At 44.5% G+C, this 18,440-nt stretch overlaps 1 protein-coding gene across 1 annotated transcript in view; it reads left to right on the forward strand.

The window, feature by feature from the left end:
* ATRN (attractin) overlaps positions 1-18,440 on the forward strand; it is a 143,774-nt gene that overhangs the window by 106,640 nt on the left and 18,694 nt on the right. Inside the window, exon 26 of the mRNA XM_077782656.1 lies at positions 6,342-6,420. Coding sequence (XP_077638782.1) covers positions 6,342-6,420 — 79 coding nt within the window. The remainder of the gene's footprint in view (positions 1-6,341; positions 6,421-18,440) is intronic.

The raw sequence follows: 18,440 nt of genomic DNA on the forward strand, positions 1-18,440 counted from the left end.
CCGTATATCTCAGGTGTCTTCTACTGCACTTCTCTCCTGGTTTTCACATGCACAGCTCATTTTGTTTCTTGCCTGCTGTTTGTCTTGTCTTCATTATCTGTCTTTGAAACATCCTTCTAAGGGAGTCCACTGTCTGCTCCAGTCTAGTGAGAGCTGTAGCTGCCCATGGCAGGGTGGTTGCAGCTGCACACAGCCCAAAGCAGTGTGTGGTTCCATGATCCAACGTGTCCCACCGAAGCCTTACAATGATTGTTAGAGAAATGGCTGTTATTTCACAACTGAAACAAAAGCTGCCGGCTCAGTGTTTTTGTGGTGGCACATCAAACGTCATGTGCCCCTATTAGGATCTGAATATCAAATGGAGATGGTGTAGCTTTAGTTTGATACAAATAATTGGACTTGTTCCTCAGCAAAACTTGAGCAGGAGCACTGTTTGCTCAGTACAAGACTCAGGCAGGTGATTTTATATGTCGTATATTGTTTTCCTTGACTATATGTATTTTCTCAGTGTTTTCATTAAGTGGAAATGGCCTCCTGCAGTAATTAATATCTGTAGTTATGCTGCAAATATTTTATTTACTCTTGTTGCTTATTAAATAATTTTTTACTGCAGCACAAATGGCATTACTAAATATGGAAGAGCTTGGAAATATCTTCATGTTATTTCTAACAAAATGAAGAAGATAACAGTACAGCATCCAAAACTTCCTTCTTTCCATGTTCTCAGCACTCTTTACTTCATCCTCCATAATCATGGAATAGAATCATAAGATCATTCAGGTTGGAAAAGCCCTCAGATCAGCGAGTTCAAGCACTCCCCCAGCACTGCCCCCACTGCCCATGTCCACAAGTGCCACAGCCACAGGGTTTGAAATCCCTCCAGGGATGGGGACTCCACCCCTGCCCTTCCCATGAGGAATTTCCCCAGTTGCCACTCTGGGGCTCCCCTGAGGCCGTTCCCTCTCCTCCTGTCCCTGTTCCCTGGGAACAGATCCCAAATCCCCCCGGCTGTCCCCTCCTGGCAGGAGCTGTGCAGAGCCACAAGGTCCCCCTGAGCCTCCTTTGCTCCAGGCTGAGCCCCTTCCCAGCTCCCTCAGGAACTCTCCATTCCCTTCCCAGCTCCCTCGGGAATTCTCCAGCCCCTTCCCAGCTCCCTCAGGAACTCTCCATTCCCTTCCCAGCTCCCTCAGGAACTCTCCAGCCCCTTCCCAGCTCCCTCAGCTTCTTCTCATCAGACTTGCTGCTGTCCTGGTTTTGGCTGGGATAGAGTGAATTTCTTCTCAGGAGCTGTTCTAGTGCTGTCTTTTGGGTTCAGAGTTAGAATAATGTTGATAATACACTTGTTGGGGTTTGCTAAGTTGTGTGTGTTTCTCAAAAGTTTGTTGGTGTTTTTTTATTTATCTTGCTCTGCCAGTGAGGAGTTACTCAGACTGGGCAGGATCATAGCTGGGACAGGTGACCCCAGCTGGCCAAATGGATATTCCAGAGCCCAGAGCATCATGCCCAGTGTACAGACTGAGGGAGTTACCTGCAAGAGTCTGACCTGGGAAGGGGGCTGGCACTGGTCAGGAGGTGCTGAGCAGTTTTATTGTGCATCAGCTGTTTGGTTGGTTTCTTTGGTTCCTCTTTTTAATATCATTATTATTATTAGCTATTTATTGTATTTCTTTTGTTTTCCATTACTAAACTGTTCTTCTCTCCACCTACAAATTTTATGTCTGATTCTCCTCCCCACGCCACCAGGGTGGGGGAGAAGAGCAAGGGCTTGAGTGGCTTTGCAGTGCTTCATTTCCAGCTGGGTTTAACCCATGCCCCTGTACTGCAGCCCCTTCCCTGCCTCCAGTGCCCTCCTCTGCCATAACTAAGGTGAGCTGTGGCTTGGTGGGCCTTGTGCCATCTTCAGCAGAAGGATGAGGTCAGGAATCTGGCTTGGTGGGCTGTAGGCAGCTGTTCAGCAGAGCCCAACCAACCACATAGTTGTATACTTGTTCCATTTATTTCAAGGATTAATGCATCCAGTATTTTAAAATGTATCCTGTAGCTCTCCAGCATATTAAAATTTACTCGTAAATAGCACTTAAATAGCTTCTAATTCATCAAAATAACTTGGGCTGTGTTTCTAGTGATCGTGGCAGTGCTTTCTGAAATTAAGTGACTTGTATATGTTAAAGCACATTAGCAGGGAGGCTGCTGTACATTTTGGTGTTTAAAGCTGCCATTTTTTACAAGCAATTCTGATGTGAATAAACATTTCCCAAGGGTTTAATAATTGGGCCCTAATACACCATATGGATTTTCTTCTCCCTTCCTGAGAATGCTTCACAGTAAAGTGCTGATGGAGTTTTCCAGACGTCTAAAAATGAAAGTGTACTTGTTTGAAAAGCTTTAAGGATACCAGGAATGGAGAGACTATTCTCTCTGTGGTGAAAAGGAGATTAAAGTCCAGAATAAAACCAGACAGTGTGTTTAAGTTCAGGATTTTGTGTCACTGTGGGAATACCCTGTGGTATCCTGAAGGCTGATCAGCTGAGGTTTCATGTGTGTTGAGGCCAACTGAGGAGAGATTATTTATAACCACATTGCTCATTTATTGTAGTTAAATAATCTAATGAATAATTAAGAATGAATTAATAAAGCTATTTGCCAAATAGACTATTGTCCATAAAATTTAAATGTATCTCCTCCTTGCATTGCAATATTTATGCTGTGTAAGCACAAATTTTTATAACTGTGTGAGCCAATGGAAGCTCTGCTTGGTAAAACCTGGCTGAAATGGAGTAATGTTCAAATTAACCTGGGATGAAAAACTCTCCAGGGTGTTAGGTGGTTCTTGATGGTTCTTTTTCCTTCCAACCTGTTTCCACACCTGAGTTTTCTGGTTTCCTTTTGTACTGTTCGAAAAATTTAACTGATCTCAAATTGGACGTGTCACAGGCTATAGGAAAATGGAAATCCAACAGTTGACAGAAATACAGTATGGTTTGGGTGGGAAGGAAACTTAAATATCACTTTGTTGCACCCCCTGCAATGGGCAGGGACACCTCCCACTGTGCCAGGCTGCCCCAAGCCCCAGTGTCCAACCTGGCCTTGGGCACTCCAGGGATCCAGGGGCAGCCACAGCAAATCTGGGAATTCCAGCCCAGCCCTCCCCATCCTCCCAGCCAGGAATTCCTTGCCAAGATCCCAGCTCAAGCTCCCCTTTCCAAGTGGGAGCCATTCCCTGTTACTTTTGGAGAAAAAAAAGAGGAGAGGGCAAAGCAAATGCTGCAGAAAATGTTTGTTTTGGAAGTAATTTGTAAGCAGGTGGATATTCATGGCAGAGATGTATCTGAAGCTGTTGAGAGAGCAGGGCAGAGCACAGCTCTACCCAGGATCTGCTAGCCTCAGCTCCCGCTCCAAACCATTTCCCAGCACCTCTCTCTCTGCAGGCAGCTGCTTCTTTCTGCTGCTTCCATAGCTACAAAGTTGCTTTCCCAGAGAAAGTTGGAAGAAACCTTTCTTTAAAGCTACTGATGCTCACTTCAGGTCTTTTAACTTATTTCAGGATCGTTTAGGCTGAGTACACCCAACAATAGATCTTGACTTTGCTCTACCCCTGGGGCTCTTCCAGCAGGTGATGGACTGCAGCAAGCTTTGCCTTTTATTTCTCCCCGAGTGCTTCCAAGGGATGTTAGTTCAAGGGGGAAAATATATTTCCTTAGTGATTTTATAGCTTTTGTGGGTATTTGCTGCCTCCTTGTGACAATACAAAGATGTATGGTGCCCTTCCTTTGAAATACAACGGTACCGTGGTGAGCGTTTTAGGAGAAGTTTTTATTAGTCTTTAATTGTTAATTCCTCTCTGTATTTTCTCAAGAAAGTCTTGGCTGTGGTGCCAGAAATGGGCAGGAAAGAGAAGCCAGTGAAGGACTCTGGAACATGCAGACTTATGCAGTGTTGCATTTTGGAAAGGGGATTTAGTAGTAAAGGTGATCCTCTTAGTTCTCCACTCTAGCTTTCTTCTGCAAGGGAGTAAATAGTATGAAGGGAGACATATTTACAGTGCCACCAAAAATGTGGCATCTGAGGACATGGTTTAGTGGTGGCCTTGGCAGTGCTGAGTTAATGGTTGGACTCAATGATCTTAGAGGTCTTTTCCAACATAGGTTCTGTGATTCTGTGAAATCGACCCAAAATAAGGGGTCCAACAGTTTTCATTGCTGAGGTCACTTTTTTCCTAAAAAAGGGCCATCCTTACATCAGTTAAGCATGTTTTGATGTGTCTCTTCCATTTGCTGTGTGTGTTTCTGGAGCTGTCTGATGGATACACGAGACTGGAGCGTGTTGTTATGTAAAGGTGGAGACCTCACTGACTGTCATTGTGGCTGAGGGTGACACAATGCAAGTTCATCTATATGCCTGACCTCCTGAGAAACTCCTCCTGAGAAACTCCTCTGAAATGGGTAATTTATCAGAGGTGCTTGAGATGAATGGTATTTTTGGCACTGCTGGCATTTTCTTCTGCCCTTTGGATTTCCATCTTGTTTCCCCAAATAAAGGTGTACTGAGGAGGTAAACACAGATAAGCCTTGGCAGCAGCTTATATTGCACATAAATTGCATCTGAAATCATCAGATTATGGAATGGTTTGGGTTGGAAGGGACCTTAAAGCCCATCCAGTCCTGTGGGCAGGGACACCTCCCACTGCCCCAGGTGCTCCAGCCCCAGTGTCCAGCCTGGCCTGGGACACTCCAGGAATCCAGGAGCAGCCACAGCTGTTCTGGGCACCCTGTGCCAGGGCCATGCAAGTCAAACATTTTTTAATGTTACATGCTATATGATAGTGAAGCATATTTCTGTGCATATCTAGGCCTGAAAAATGTAATCCCATCACTGACTGGCTGCCTTTGGGTGTCTGTGCTCCATCCATGGAGTTTTCAGATCACGTAGTCTGTAGATGGTGATATGGCAACAAGAACTGTCTCCTCACCTTTTGCATTTCTCAGGGAATGGTTCCTGCTGTCTGTCCTCATGTTTAATTCAGCATTTCCAAATCATAGTATCACAGAATCATTTAGGTTGGAAAAGCCCTCTGAGATCAGTAAGTTCAAGCCCTCCCCCAGCACTGCTCCCACTGCCCCATGTCCCCAAGGGCCACATCCGCAGGGCTTTGACGTCCCCCAGAGATGGGCACTCCAGCCCTGCCCTGGGCAGTTCCAAGGCCTGACCCCCCTTCCCATGCAGGAATTTCCCCAGTGTCCACCCTGAGCCTCTCCTCCTGTCCCTGTTCCCTGGGAGCAGAGCCCCTGGCTGTCCCTCCTGGCAGGGTGCAGCGTGAGAACATCCCCGCAGTTCTGGGCAGGGTCTCTCTTGGAGAGACAGTCTGTGGGAGCACCCAGAGAGCCTTTGGTACTGTGAGTGCTGCAGCTGAGCACGTCAGTCACCTGTTCTGATTAATCTTCTTTTCATGGAAACCTTCCTTTAACCTGTCTCTCAATACATGCTGAAACGTCAGGAGGGCTTTGGAGAGGTTTTTATAACCCATCAGTGCAGTCCTTGAGGAAGGAGGCTTCCACTGGGGCTCAGAGTTTAATCTTAGCTTGAGTGCCTTGAAGTTGCTCATTAGGTATTCAGTGTGATAAGATCATATCTGTCAATACAGTCAGTTATTATTGTAATTATTATAATTATTATTATTATTATTACTCTTTTTAATTATATCTGCTTCCCTGCATTTTCCCCAGAAATTGATATATTCGTTCATCCTTTTCACACCCTCTTTTGATGAAGAAAACCAATACAGATTTGGGGAAATCGAGAAATGCCTGTAGCTCTGCAACAGCCTGCCTGTTCTCCACCGTATCTTACTTTTGTAATTTGGAAAGGAAATAATAATCACATTTCTCTACTTCTTTCAAGTTTTTTTTTGTTTTTTTTTGGTTTTTTTTTGTTTTTTTTTTGTTTGTTTTGTTTTGGGGTTTTTTTGTTTGTTTTGGTTTTGTTTGTTTGTTTGTTTGTTTGCATTTTGTTTGGTTTTTTTTTTTGTGGTTATCCTCTCACTTAAAATATCGCCAGAGAGAGGCAATAGTAGCTTTTTAAATATGATTAAATCTTTCAGCCATGCTGTCATTTAAGGAAGTCAGATAAGGAACTTTGAAACAACAATATAAATAATGAAAATAACTGTGTCATTCCTCACTGGGTATCATCAGAAGCACTGAACTGTGCTGGGTTATCTTTCTTCAGTGCATCTCTAATATATGAAATTTTCATTTAACTTTGCATTTCCTAGAGTTTTTCAGCTGCCAGTGTGTTATGAACAAGAGCAATAAAATATTATTTTCTATTTTTTTCCTTTCCAGTTGTTTCTTGTCATTGCTCCTGGTGGCAGCTGTGGTTTGGAAGATTAAACAAAGTTGCTGGGCATCACGACGGAGAGAGGTGAGAGGGATAAAGTGTTTGTCCTTAAATTACTTTTTAATAGTTGTTCTCTCTAGATGCATATTTATTCACATATGCATCACATTAACCTTAAATTGAAGGCTAAGCTAATTCAGATAATGCTGCTGTTTAGGCCTTTAGCATATTTTTGATTACAGTTTCAGTGACAAATAATGTTATTTTAGTATCCTGTTGCTGCAATTTCTGTGAAGCACCAAAAAAATAGGGGTGAATATCCTGGATTCCCAGAACTTTTACATAAATGAGGAGGTTCTTTATATCTGTTTCAAAATAGGAAATAGAAACATTAGCTCTTATGTAATACATTAAAAAAAGAAGTCAAATCCCCATTTTCAAATTAAATCTTATTCAGATATTTTGGTTGGTTGATTTTTTTTCTGCCCTGGAACATTAGGAGTATAAGAAAAAGGTGGGAAAGCCACCCCAGTGGCTTACCCCTACAAAATGTTTTAGAACCAAATTTTTTTCCTCTTCACCTACCCATGGTCCAAATGAGCTTTATAGCTTTTGTGTTTGCATCATGCAAATAACTTAGTGCTTTACATGCCCAAAATCTGGTTCCTTCTTGTTTATCTCTGATTTATTTTTGTTCACTACTTTCTTTTCTTGCTTCTCAGTGGAGCCTGATTTCCTGTTCCACTGAAGCACTCAGGGTGACCAAGGTGAGGTGGCAGTTGTTGTGGCACAGAGAACGTGTCCTCAGTCCCTGATTTTCAGCACAGATGCCCACGTACACAAGTTGTGTTTTAGAGAAGTCCTGGGTGCCACAGGCAGCCACCCACACACCCATTGGGTTTTCTTGGTGTGCTAGGAGCATGGAATATGTAGCTATCAGAGGCTGGGCTGGGCTGCACCTGGAATTATTTTTAGGAGCTTGGTCTTGTGTTAATCTGTTTATTTCTGCACAAAATGAGAGAAGCCAGACATCATTTGAGCGAGTCCATGTGCCCTTTCTGTATGTAGTTACTTGTAAGTCATCACCTGAGGCCAGATTTCCTGAGGAATGGGGTGTGTTTCTCCCCTGCTTTGGATTTTCATGTGAGATCTGCCCATTCCTCTAGGTTTTCCTCCCAGCTGTCCTGCTGGGCTGAAGCTCTTGGCAGCTGCAGACACCCACCCATGTCACTGTTGTGTTCAAGAGTGGTTTGCTCCACACAGGAGTTGATCAAGAGGATTTGGAGGATTAATTTTTATGCTGTTGGAATTCTTTGCAAGTCCCTGTTTCCTTCATATCTTCAGAAATCTGTAGCTGGTTGTACTTTGCAGTGCAGTGGTGTGAATAATATGAATTTATTCCATGTGAGGAGCTCCTCTCTGGTAATAAAGCAGGATGATGTCTGATAACTCTTCTCTTCTTCTTCCTCTTTCTGCTTCAGATGTTTCTGCTCTTACTGGAGAACTCACTGCAGAATATAATCATTGCTTTTCAAACAGATAACCCTTAATCTTGGAAATAATGGAAGTCTTTGAGTTTTTCTGTATTCTCTGAAGGTAGATAAATTTTTACTAGGGCAGCTGTTTTTTTCCCGCTTGCTTTCTTGGCAAGAAAGTAAGCTGGAGTCAGCATAACATCCCTTGTGGCTCCTGAGGGTTAAATGTTATCTAGGAATGTATAAGGAATATAGACCAAGAAGTAAATACTGTGCTTTGGAGTTGAAGTATTTGAGTGGTGGCCTTAAGTGAGAAATGTCTCTATAAATTAAGTTACAGTCTGATACATCTTTTAAGGAACAAAAAAAAACCAAAAACCAAAAAACAAACAAACAAAAAAAACCCCAAACAAACAAACCCTGGAGTACTGGCAACATATTGGCGTGTTTCAGTCTAAATTCAATGTACATGTGTGGCTGTTTGACAGGCAGTTCATCAGGGTGGTGTTTTCCAGGCACATTCCTGTCTTTTGCTGTTATTTATCTTCCTCTCTCTTTTTATCTAGTGTAATGAATGGATTTCTGTTGTTCCATTCATCTTCTGTTAAAAATATTGTAAATCTTGAGGAAACAGTTTAAAATCTTTGTGCCATAATTACATGTATTAATACACTTTCTCCAGAACCAAAAGGCCACCCAAGAATTTGTTATCTAAGATGATTTTACAGCTTGAATGTGGAGGTTTTTTTACTGATTCTTGGTAAACCCAAGCAAAGGTCTCTAGTAGTTTTAAATAATGATCAATGAATGCTTCATCCCAGGCCAGGTTGGACAGGGCTTGGAGCACTCTGGGATAGTGGAAGGTGTCCCTGCCCATGGCAGGGGCTGGAACTAGAAGATCTTCAAGGTCCCTTCCAACCCAAAGTGTTCCATGATTCTACAAAATGCTGCAGCCCTGAAGGAAGATCTTTCTCTGTTTTGGGCTGTGTTTTTAGCAGTAGTCAAGTTACAATCACCTGAGTCTCATGTCTGTAGTAACTCTGTAGTAACTTGCCATTATAATAACTTGTGTGTAGTAATTCTGTGCTTGTTTGATTTTAGCCCAAGGCCAGTAAGAGATGATGGAATGTGCAGGTAATTCCCAGCTGTCCATCCCTTCTGCTTCCAGCAGGAGCATTGCAGCTGCCCAAATCCTTATGGCAGTGACAGTGACAAGCTGCTGGCTGAGGCTTATTCTGACATATGTGTAGGGCAGGAAAGGAGTGTGCTGCCAGGTTCAGTGGTCAAAATTACACAGCCAGGATTGCATGGGGAATGTGCTGGGAGAAGGCAGACAGCTGTGCTTGCTGTGGCTGCTAATGGAACACAGCAGCATCATTGGTTGAAACCAATGTTTGCTTTGCTCCTTACAGAGAAGGCAGAATGCTGCCAGTCCAAAGTCTCCATCAGGATCTTGTAGAACACTGAGGATTCTCCTGACTTTCCTTTTCTGAATTTCAGCTGAACCTCTCTGCCCAACTGCTTGCAGGTGTCTTGTCAGTGCTTCTCAGCCTCCAGGCTGAAGGGTCTGTGGGGTGTGCAGGCACAGCGTGGCTGATATGGGCTTGTAGGAAAATGAGTTTGGAACACTGAGCTGAAGTTCAGGCCTTGCAGAGTGTAAAACTCGACCTGAAGTAAAAATCGGAATTATTTGTGTCGCATCAGGCATTCAGGAGATGGAATTGCAAACTGTGTGTTTATTCCCTTGCCATTGAGCCCCATGTTTGACTATCTTCAGACATCTTAAAAAGGGAAAATAGAAATAAAAAGGCAGCTTTTGTAGGAGGGTTAGAATGAGGTGAATGACATTAGGAAATAGGGATAGGAAACCTCTCTGTCTTGTCTGTAGAAAATGACATGTTAAAGTAATCACAGTGGTAATAGAGAATAATGCACAAAGTATGAGCATGATGTTAGAATTTGAATATGCTCATCTGCTCTCAGAAATTTTCTGTCCTATTGTTCTGTTTTTACATCCAAGTCCTCTTCACCCTCAGTCTTCTTTGTTTCCTTCACTGGGAGCAAGGAATAGCTCCCTCCCAGCAAAGGGACTGTGGCTGACCCGAGGTGGGGAGGATCAGCTGGATCACTCCCTGTGCCTCTTTGGAATGTGGCGGGAGTATCAATAGCAAGCACCTACAGACATAACTACATTTGGGTGTCTAGAGCTCCATTTCACCCTTAACAAAATGATGTGTATTTTGCCTCCTTTCTTGCCAAGGGTGTGTAAGTATAAGACTGAATATGTTTACTCTGCAAGCCACATAATTATTCAGGAGGGGGTTTGTGTATTGATTTACTGCAGGAATTGTCCTTCGATACTGCAGGAATTATCTCAACCTCATTGCTGAAACCTTTTTCCCTCCTAAGTGTATTCAGAACTTAGTTGTGCTTCTATTTCCACTGGCATCCTGTGCTCTAGCATCCATGCACACAGAATGCCACGAAGGCAAGCAGATTCCTGTGTTTTTTACAGCAAAGGGATCTGTGTTATGTGTTATTTATTGCCCTGCCTTCCTTTTCTTCCCCTTTTGCTCTCATCCCTTAGTATTTCATTCGTCTCTTAGATCTTCTCTCTTAGGCTGTGATTAAGGGCATCCTTGGTCAAAGAAAAAGCTTTAGATTTGGAATATTTTCAACTAACTGTAATTCAGGATCTTTGTCTTTGTTTAGAGTCTTCAGTGGTGTTTTGGACCAGGATCTGCTCCAAAGGATTTGGTATCAAACTTGGCCTGGCAACAAATTTTTCTAGATTTGGGCAGTCCCAGGTGCTTTGGAGGGTTTACTTGTGTATTCTCCAAGCTCCCAGCAGTCATTTGCCACATAGATCTTCTTGTTCTGTAGCACTGACAGCACTATTTGGTGTCTGTCAGCAAAAAGAAAATATTAAGCTTGGCTTTGGGGTAGTTTGTAGGGAGAACAAGAATTGGAGGAGTGAAAAATCACAGCCAGCAGGTGACTGAAGAGGTCGAGTCACGTGGTGAGCAAAATATCACTCATTACAGTGGGAAACATGAACCTGAGTATCTTTTTTTTATGCAGTCAAGGTGGATTTGCTTCCCAGAATAGCTGTTCCCAGGGCAATAGACTGAAATAATTTTGGCCATGGTGTTTTAAAGGCTGTATGTAAATTTCCATTTCCTGCATTTATGAGTAGTAAAATAAGAACTCAGTGTTACTATCAGGTGTAACCAGTTATTGGAGTACTGTGTCCACGCTACTCTCAGCAATGTTTTGGGTGTTGCAGATGGTGGAGAGCAACACCGCAAGATTAATTTGTTATCTGGAAGATAAGCAAGAGTTTAAATAATCACAAATTCCTCATTTTCTCCAAGGAAGAACATACTGAGGTTTGGTGATGCAAATCAGTGGCTGTGGAAAGGAGTCATATGGGAAATGGATTTGTAGAGAATTTTTAAAGTTTGGTAGAAGGTTTATATAGAATTGTAGAAGATTCATGATGGGATGAGGATCTTCTAAAGGATTAGCCAAAAGTCTAAACAGTATGTCCCTGTCCATGCAGAGGATTGGAGCTAGATGAATGTTAGGTCCTTTCCAAACCAAACCAGTCTGTAACACCCAATGTCTGCAACTGGGGGTAAAAAACTCAAAAGCTGTTCTGTTTTTCTCCTGTTTTTAATGGTGAGAGTGGCAATGCCAGTAATTTATATTTTTAGAAACAGAATCAGTGCTTTTGGAAGGACCTTTTCTAGGTCAATCACATAGTGCAGTTCAGTGACTCTTGCTAGGCAGGAGGTCAGATCAAATAATCGTAACTTTCCGCTCTCCCTAAATTTAAAATCCATGAATGGGAACCGGCTCATAGTGCTAGGAGGCTTTTTCCGAAATACAAACACTGTGTGCTCTGCAGTGATCCATGTGGCTTTGGTCACCAGCTGAAGGAAATTGCAGCAGAAATAAGAGATGCCTTGAAGAGGAAAAACATCCCAAAATATTAGTGCTGACAAGAGATTCCTGCTTTGGGGGGAAATTGATGGTCTGGTTTTGTTTGAACATGCTCCTGTCACTTCTGTGGCCAGGGCAGCTCCTCTGGGGGACTTGCAGATGGCCAGTTGCAGCTGGCCAGCTGGATCCCAGCCTCTCTGTGCAGGACACGGTCAGATGGGGCTGGCAGCCGCAGACGTGGCGTGGGCAGACCACGGAGCTCTTGTGACAGAGTCCTCAGTGGAGTTGGTGCTAGAGAATTAATTTGGTTTTATATCCCATAGAAAAACTGGTGGGAGCTTGAGCAAAGATGAAGTTGAGTATCATGCTTGGAATACCAACGCATTGGTTCAAACCTTCTGTTTGGCAGGGGGTGGAACTGGATGTGTTTTTAGTACCTTCAAACCCAAACCACTCCATGATTCTGTGATTCTATCAAGCCCAGCTCTAGGAGAGTTCAGCCTTATTTATAAAAAGGCCACGACTGGTGTATTGAAACTGCTCTCATTTCAGACTCCAAGGTCTCTTTCTGATGGTAGGCATCACCTATACAGGTATCTAATTTAGTTATTTGGAAAAATCAGGGAGAGATTGTGTAATTATTTCAGAAGAGCTCTGATCATTCAAAGCTTCATTGTGCTATTGTGTAATTATCACGTATTGGTGTATATTTTAGTCTGCACGGACTAGATCCTTCTGGTCTTTTAAAAATGATCTCATTCTTCTTATTAAAGGTCAGGATTTCTATGCCCTCCTACTGGGCATGATTATGATGAATAACTTGCTTATCTTAATCAGCCCTGAATTAAATATCTTCTGTCATTTCAGCATGAGGCAACTTCCCAGCAGCTTTGCTCGCTGGTTTGTTATAGTTTTGAAGTGTGGAAATGCCTGTTGAGAAGGATTTGAACATTAATTCTCTCCTCTTCTCTTTCAACATAGCCTGCAAAGTCAGTTACAAAACTAATTAGCTAACATTAATATGTGCACTGCTCTAGGGGCTTAAAAACTTAATTTTCAGTGATGATGAAAGCATCAGAGAAAATTGTTTGTTTGTTGACTTATATGGTAATTAGTGTAATTGTAGTTAAATACTTTGAATCACTTAGTTGAGATAATTGTGGTTCATCTTCATGGAATATTTATGGCTTGTATGTTAATTTTTTGCTGATGCCAACTTTTATTTTGAACCTTTCCTCCAAGGTTGCCAAGTTATGATGACATAAAGCAAATGTTCTTATAGCAGGATCTATATGTTACCTCCAAGTAATGTACAGTGGTTCTCCTATGGAGCCAGGAAGCTCATTTTGTTCCCCTACCTGCCATGGGCAGGCACACCTTCCACTGTCCCTGGCTGCTCCCACCCCAGTGTCCAGCCTGGTCTGGGACACTGCCAAGGATCCAGGGGCAGCCAGAGCTGCTCTGGGCACCCTGTGCCAGGACTTCACTACTGTCCTCCTTGAGTTCTTGCTGTTTTCCTTCTTAAAAAAAAAAAAAAAAAAAAAGGTGTCACATTGCTCATATAGATACTGGAGTTCCTTACAAGTTCTAGATCACTGTTTTGATAAGCTTGTTTTTAAGGCCATTCTTCAGAAGGAGCAAATAAAATCCAGAATATGTGACTTTGTTCTGGAAAAATCCACCATTATTTTATGGCTGAAAACACCAGAGCCCCATCCCCAAAGCTGCCGGGGCCCTGTGCTCATGAGGCAGTGTCTGCAGGGCACTTGCTGAGATGGATGTAAGCAGGATGGTTATATAGAGCCTCGTGGCTGCTTTATGGTGGGAATAAAATGTCCAGGCTTTTCCTGTCAGGAAACACACCATAGGTTATATTAGTCAATTAACCTGCTAACCTGAGTAGCTGTTTGTCTTCTCTGAGAGAGCCTGCAAGTGCCTGGCAAGGCTTTCCTCACCTTCTCAGCAGGTTTTTCTCCCACCAGTAACACACTCTTCATTTTAGATTGTCCATTACTCATTGTGTGAATTAAAAATATTCCTGGTAGGAATCACTTTATTTTAAGGGTTCCAGGCTGGTTGGACTGGGCTTGGAGCAGCTTGGTCAAGTGGAAGGTTGTCCTGGTTTAGGGCAAATTTGGGAGAAAACCTCCAAAGGGAAATTCAAGCAGCCCCTCCCTCAACTGGTTTGGGAAAAGATTTCTTTGGAGAAAAGTAGAAAAAACTGTTTATTTAACAGGCAAAGCATTCACCAGCACAAAGAATGAACAATATCAAACAATCTCCCAAAGAGAGACAAACTCAGCAATCCCTCCGTGTGCTGCAGCTCAGCTCCCTCAGTCTCTCACAGCACAGTCCAGCAGCAGGAATGTGGAGCAGTGAGTGCAGTGTCTGAACACAAACTCGTGCTTCTTCTCTCCCCTGTCGCTCTCAGAACCAGCCTTAGAGGTGCAAAGCTCACTTCTGGGCTAAGCAGATGAATGGGGATATGAGCATCATAAAGTCACCCCAAGAGAAAGGTAGAGCATAGCAGGGGGTGGAACAAGATGGTCTTTAAGGTGTCTTCCAACCCAAACCATTCCATAATTCTGCACTGTGGAAAAAAAGTCACCCTCAATGCAAATGAAAGGTGTGCACATTCTCACAGTTTCCATTTATATACATATCGAAGGCCAGAGGTGTATTCTAGGACAGGCTTTTTGATGTGATTTCTTTGTAAGGCTGTCAAACACCTTGTCTTTAAAATCCTCTTTGGGCCTAAGTGACTGAAAATATTCCTCCATTGTCCTATTAATCATGTCTTCTGGAAAACCAGGATTTACTTGAAAGAGTATTGAGATTCATTACTTGAAATCTCAGAAAGACCATTGTTAAGAATGAAGGAAAGGCAGGTTCTGGAGTATCTAGATGTTAACAGCTGCTGACTTGTAAACCATGCTCAGCCTCTTGATTGGGGAAAAATCACATTTTCTCACAGCATCATAAAATCTTTTAATTAAAATTTGACACACTAAACAAATACTGAAGGATAGATATATGTCTGGGTTAAACACGCATGGTGCAAGTCTTGGGGTAAAAAGAACAATTATTTCTAAAATTAGTGCTTCATTTTTAGGGAAGACTTTGTAACCTGACTTGTGCTGCACCAGAAGCTGGTGTCAGGAAAAGGATGTTCTCTTAGGCATTTGCTACTTTGGTTGCATCTAGGACTCTGATTTCCTCTGGTTTGGGCATTTTTATGCTCAGGTGAGAGCCCACCTGCAGAGCTGCCCCAGCCCTGGGGCCAACAGCGGAGGACGTGGAGCTGCTGGAGAGAGCCCAGAGGAGGCCCCAGAGCTGCTCCAGGGCTGGAGCCCCTCTGCTCTGGAGCCAGGCTGGGAGAGCTGGGAATGTTCCCCTGGAGAAGGGAAAATTCCAGGGAATGCTCAGAGTCCCTGCAGGGGCTCCAGGAGAGCTGGAGAGGGACTGGGGACAAGGGACAGAGGGACAGGAGCCAGGGAATGGCTCCCACTGCCAGAGGGCAGTGCTGGATGGGATCTTGGGAATTAGGAATTGTTCCCTGGGAGGGTGGGCAGGCCCTGGCACAGTTGCCCAGAGCAGCTGTGTCTTTCCCATCCCTGAAATCGTTCAGGGCCGGGTTGGACATTGGGGTTTGGACCAGCCTGGGACAGTGGGAGGTGTCTCTGTCTGTAGAACTGGATAATCTTTGGGATCCCTTCCATTCCAAACCATCCTGTGATTCCATATTCTCAAAGCTACTTTTGACTTCATAGGAGTCGTGTTGCCAAATTGCACATTTTCTTTAGTAAAATAACTTCCTTTGAAGAACTAATAGCTTTTAGTTCGTCAGTCTCTTGGACATCTTCATCAGGACAGCTTGTTCATTGATTTTATAGCCATTAAACAAAGCACTTTGCGATAGCTGAAGGGGACAATTACAGGAACAACAACCCAGCAATCTGTTTCACACTTGCTTTCGTCTGCAATCTGCTGGTGTGCTTTAAATACCCAAACACTCCTCGTGTCCTTTTTCCCAAGTGTGAGTTACACACAAGTTTGCTTATGAGCCCTCCATTTGTGTGGATTTGTTGGGTTTTTGCTTCGTGACAGTATCTACAATCTGCTCAAAATGCCTTCCCCACCCCCCCCCCCTTTCTTTTTTTCTTTCAAAAATTAAGGAAAACTTTACCACATGCCTTTTATGGCAGTAAAATTTTACAGGGTTTTTTAGCTAGACTGAGAACCATAGAAGTGCATACACCCCCCAGGCTTACCTCCATTGGCCTCATAATGCCTTGCCTGCACCAAGTTACAGAGACAGTCCTCTGCAGTGAAAAAGTCTCAAAATTATGGGTGATTTGGCAAAGCAAAGACCACAGCAGGCTCCCAGAGGGTGGTAATGGGAGGCATAGGGTCTGGTTGGAGCCTTGTCTCCAGTGGTGTCCCAAGGTTCTCTACTGGCTCAATGTTGTTTGGTTCATCTGATTTGGGTGAGGGGTGGGTGGCTCCTGGGCAGTTCCCAGTGGCCTAGATGTGGCAGGAGCCAAGGGGATCTGTGCTGCCCTTCAGATGGACCTTGACAGCTAGGAGAGATAGGCAGAGAGAGCCTGCTGAAATTCCACAGGGACAAATGCAGGGTCCTGCATCTGGGGAGGAGCAGCCAGCAGGCCCTGGTGGACAGCCAGCTGTCCTGAGCCAGCGGTGCCCTGAGGGCCAAGGAGCTGGTGGGACCCTGGGGGCAGCAGGAAGAGCAGTGCCATTGGGGCAGGGGAGCTCCTGCCCCTGTGCCCAACCCTGGAGGCACCTCTGGAGTGCTGTGTCCAGCTCTGGGTCCTCAGCGTGGGAGGGAGGACTTGGATGTCCTGGAGCAGGCCAGCAGAGGCTGCACAGCTGAGATCCCTGTGTCCAGGAGAGACTGGGGGAGCTGGAGCTGCTCAGCCTGGAGAGGAGCCCCAGTGAGAGGGGCCTCAGCACTGGGTCTCCCCAGCTGTCCCAGTCTGTCCCCAGGTGTCTCAGTCTGTCCCCAGGTGTCCCTGTCTGTCCCAGTCTGTCCCCAGGTGTCCCAGTCTGTCCCCCAGTATCCCAGTCTGTCCCAGTCTGTCCCCAGGTGTCCCAGTCTGTCCCCAGTCTGTCCCTGTCTGTCCCCAGGTATCCCAGTCTGTCCCCAGGTGTCCTAGTCTGTCCCAGTCTGTCCCCAGGTGTCCCAGTCTGTCCCCCAGTGTTCCTGTCTGTCCTAGTCTGTCCCCAGGTGTCCCAGTCTGTCCCAGTCTGTCCCCAGGTGTCCCAGTCTGTCCCCCAGTGTTCCTGTCTGTCCCAGTCTGTCCCCAGGTGTCCTAGTCTGTCCCCAGGTGTCCCAGTCTGTCCCTGTCTGTCCCCAGGTGTCCCAGTCTGTCCCCAGGTGTCCCAGTCTGTCCCTGTCTGTCCCCAGGTGTCCCAGTCTGTCCCCCAGTGTCCCTGTCTGTCCCAGTCTGTCCCCAGGTGTCCCTGTCTGTCCCAGTCTGTCCCCAGATGTCCCAGTCTGTCCCCAGGTGTCCCAGTCTGTCCCCAGGTGTCCCAGTCTGTTCCTGTCTGTCTCTGTGTGCAGGAGGGCAGAGCAGGCCCAGCAGTGGCCCCAGAGCCACGGGCAGGGCCTCTGCCCAGGAAGAGGGATGGCGCTGGATGGTCCCTAAGGTCCTTTCCAATCTAAACCATTCTGGGGCTGGCTGATGCTGTGAATTAGTTCCCAACAATGTTGCTGGATAGCAGCACCTTCCTTTCACCCTCTTCTGTGCTGCATGGGGATACTGGGGCACGATGCATTTTGTGGGGTTTTTTATAGTGCTTTTTGAGTTCTGTAAAGGATCAGTTTGGGCTTGGAGTGTCAGATTGCCCAGAATTAATGGGAAAATGCGGCTGGCAATGGTGGGAGTTCTGGAGAACATTTGGTGGTGCCTCCGTCCAGCTTAAAAACAGATGATAACTGGTATTGCTGTAATAAGTAATGATTGTAAATGTGTAAATCTGTGTGAGAGCATTGGGCAGTTTCTTCATCTAAGGTTAAGAGCACTGCTCATGCTGCACAAAGTGTTTGCGTCTTCCCTTATTGAATGGAGACACTGAGTCCCATTGGACCCCTTGCCTCCTGGAATTCTGGCTTTGCCTCCCCTGTCAGGCTGTGTTGTCACTATCAGAGATCAGTCACTGGAGCCAAAAAGAAGCGTGTCCACAGCTCAGCTAAAACTGAAATGCTATTTCCAGCCCAGCTGTGTAGAAACTATCTGGGTTTTGTGTGTTAAAAAAGGGGAAGCTGCATCGAAATTCTTAGAATTGCTTAAGATAAGCACAATAAAGAGATGTCTTGTGTCACGAGGGCTTTTGGGGATTTGCCCAGGAAAAGGTTTTTATATTTTAATAAAGCATTTTGCAATAATGATATGTTTGCCATTTTCTGTATTCAGCAAGGAAACAATAAAAAAAGGGGGTTATTCAATAGAAACCTGACAGTGTTTTGCTGGTGCTGTTATAAAAACAGCAACTTCATTCTTACAGTAGTTGCATACTGCTGCTAGTTTAATTTTAAAATAATTCCCACAAATCCTATGGAGTGGGAATCAGACAGGTGATGACAAACAACAGCTTAAAAAGTAAATAACTGCTTTATGGGGACTCAGTCAAATAATTTTCCCTCCCAGATGTGTCACGCTCACA

Source organism: Lonchura striata, chromosome 4 (assembly GCF_046129695.1).
Source record: "Lonchura striata isolate bLonStr1 chromosome 4, bLonStr1.mat, whole genome shotgun sequence".
NCBI classification, from domain to species: Eukaryota; Metazoa; Chordata; class Aves; order Passeriformes; family Estrildidae; genus Lonchura; species Lonchura striata.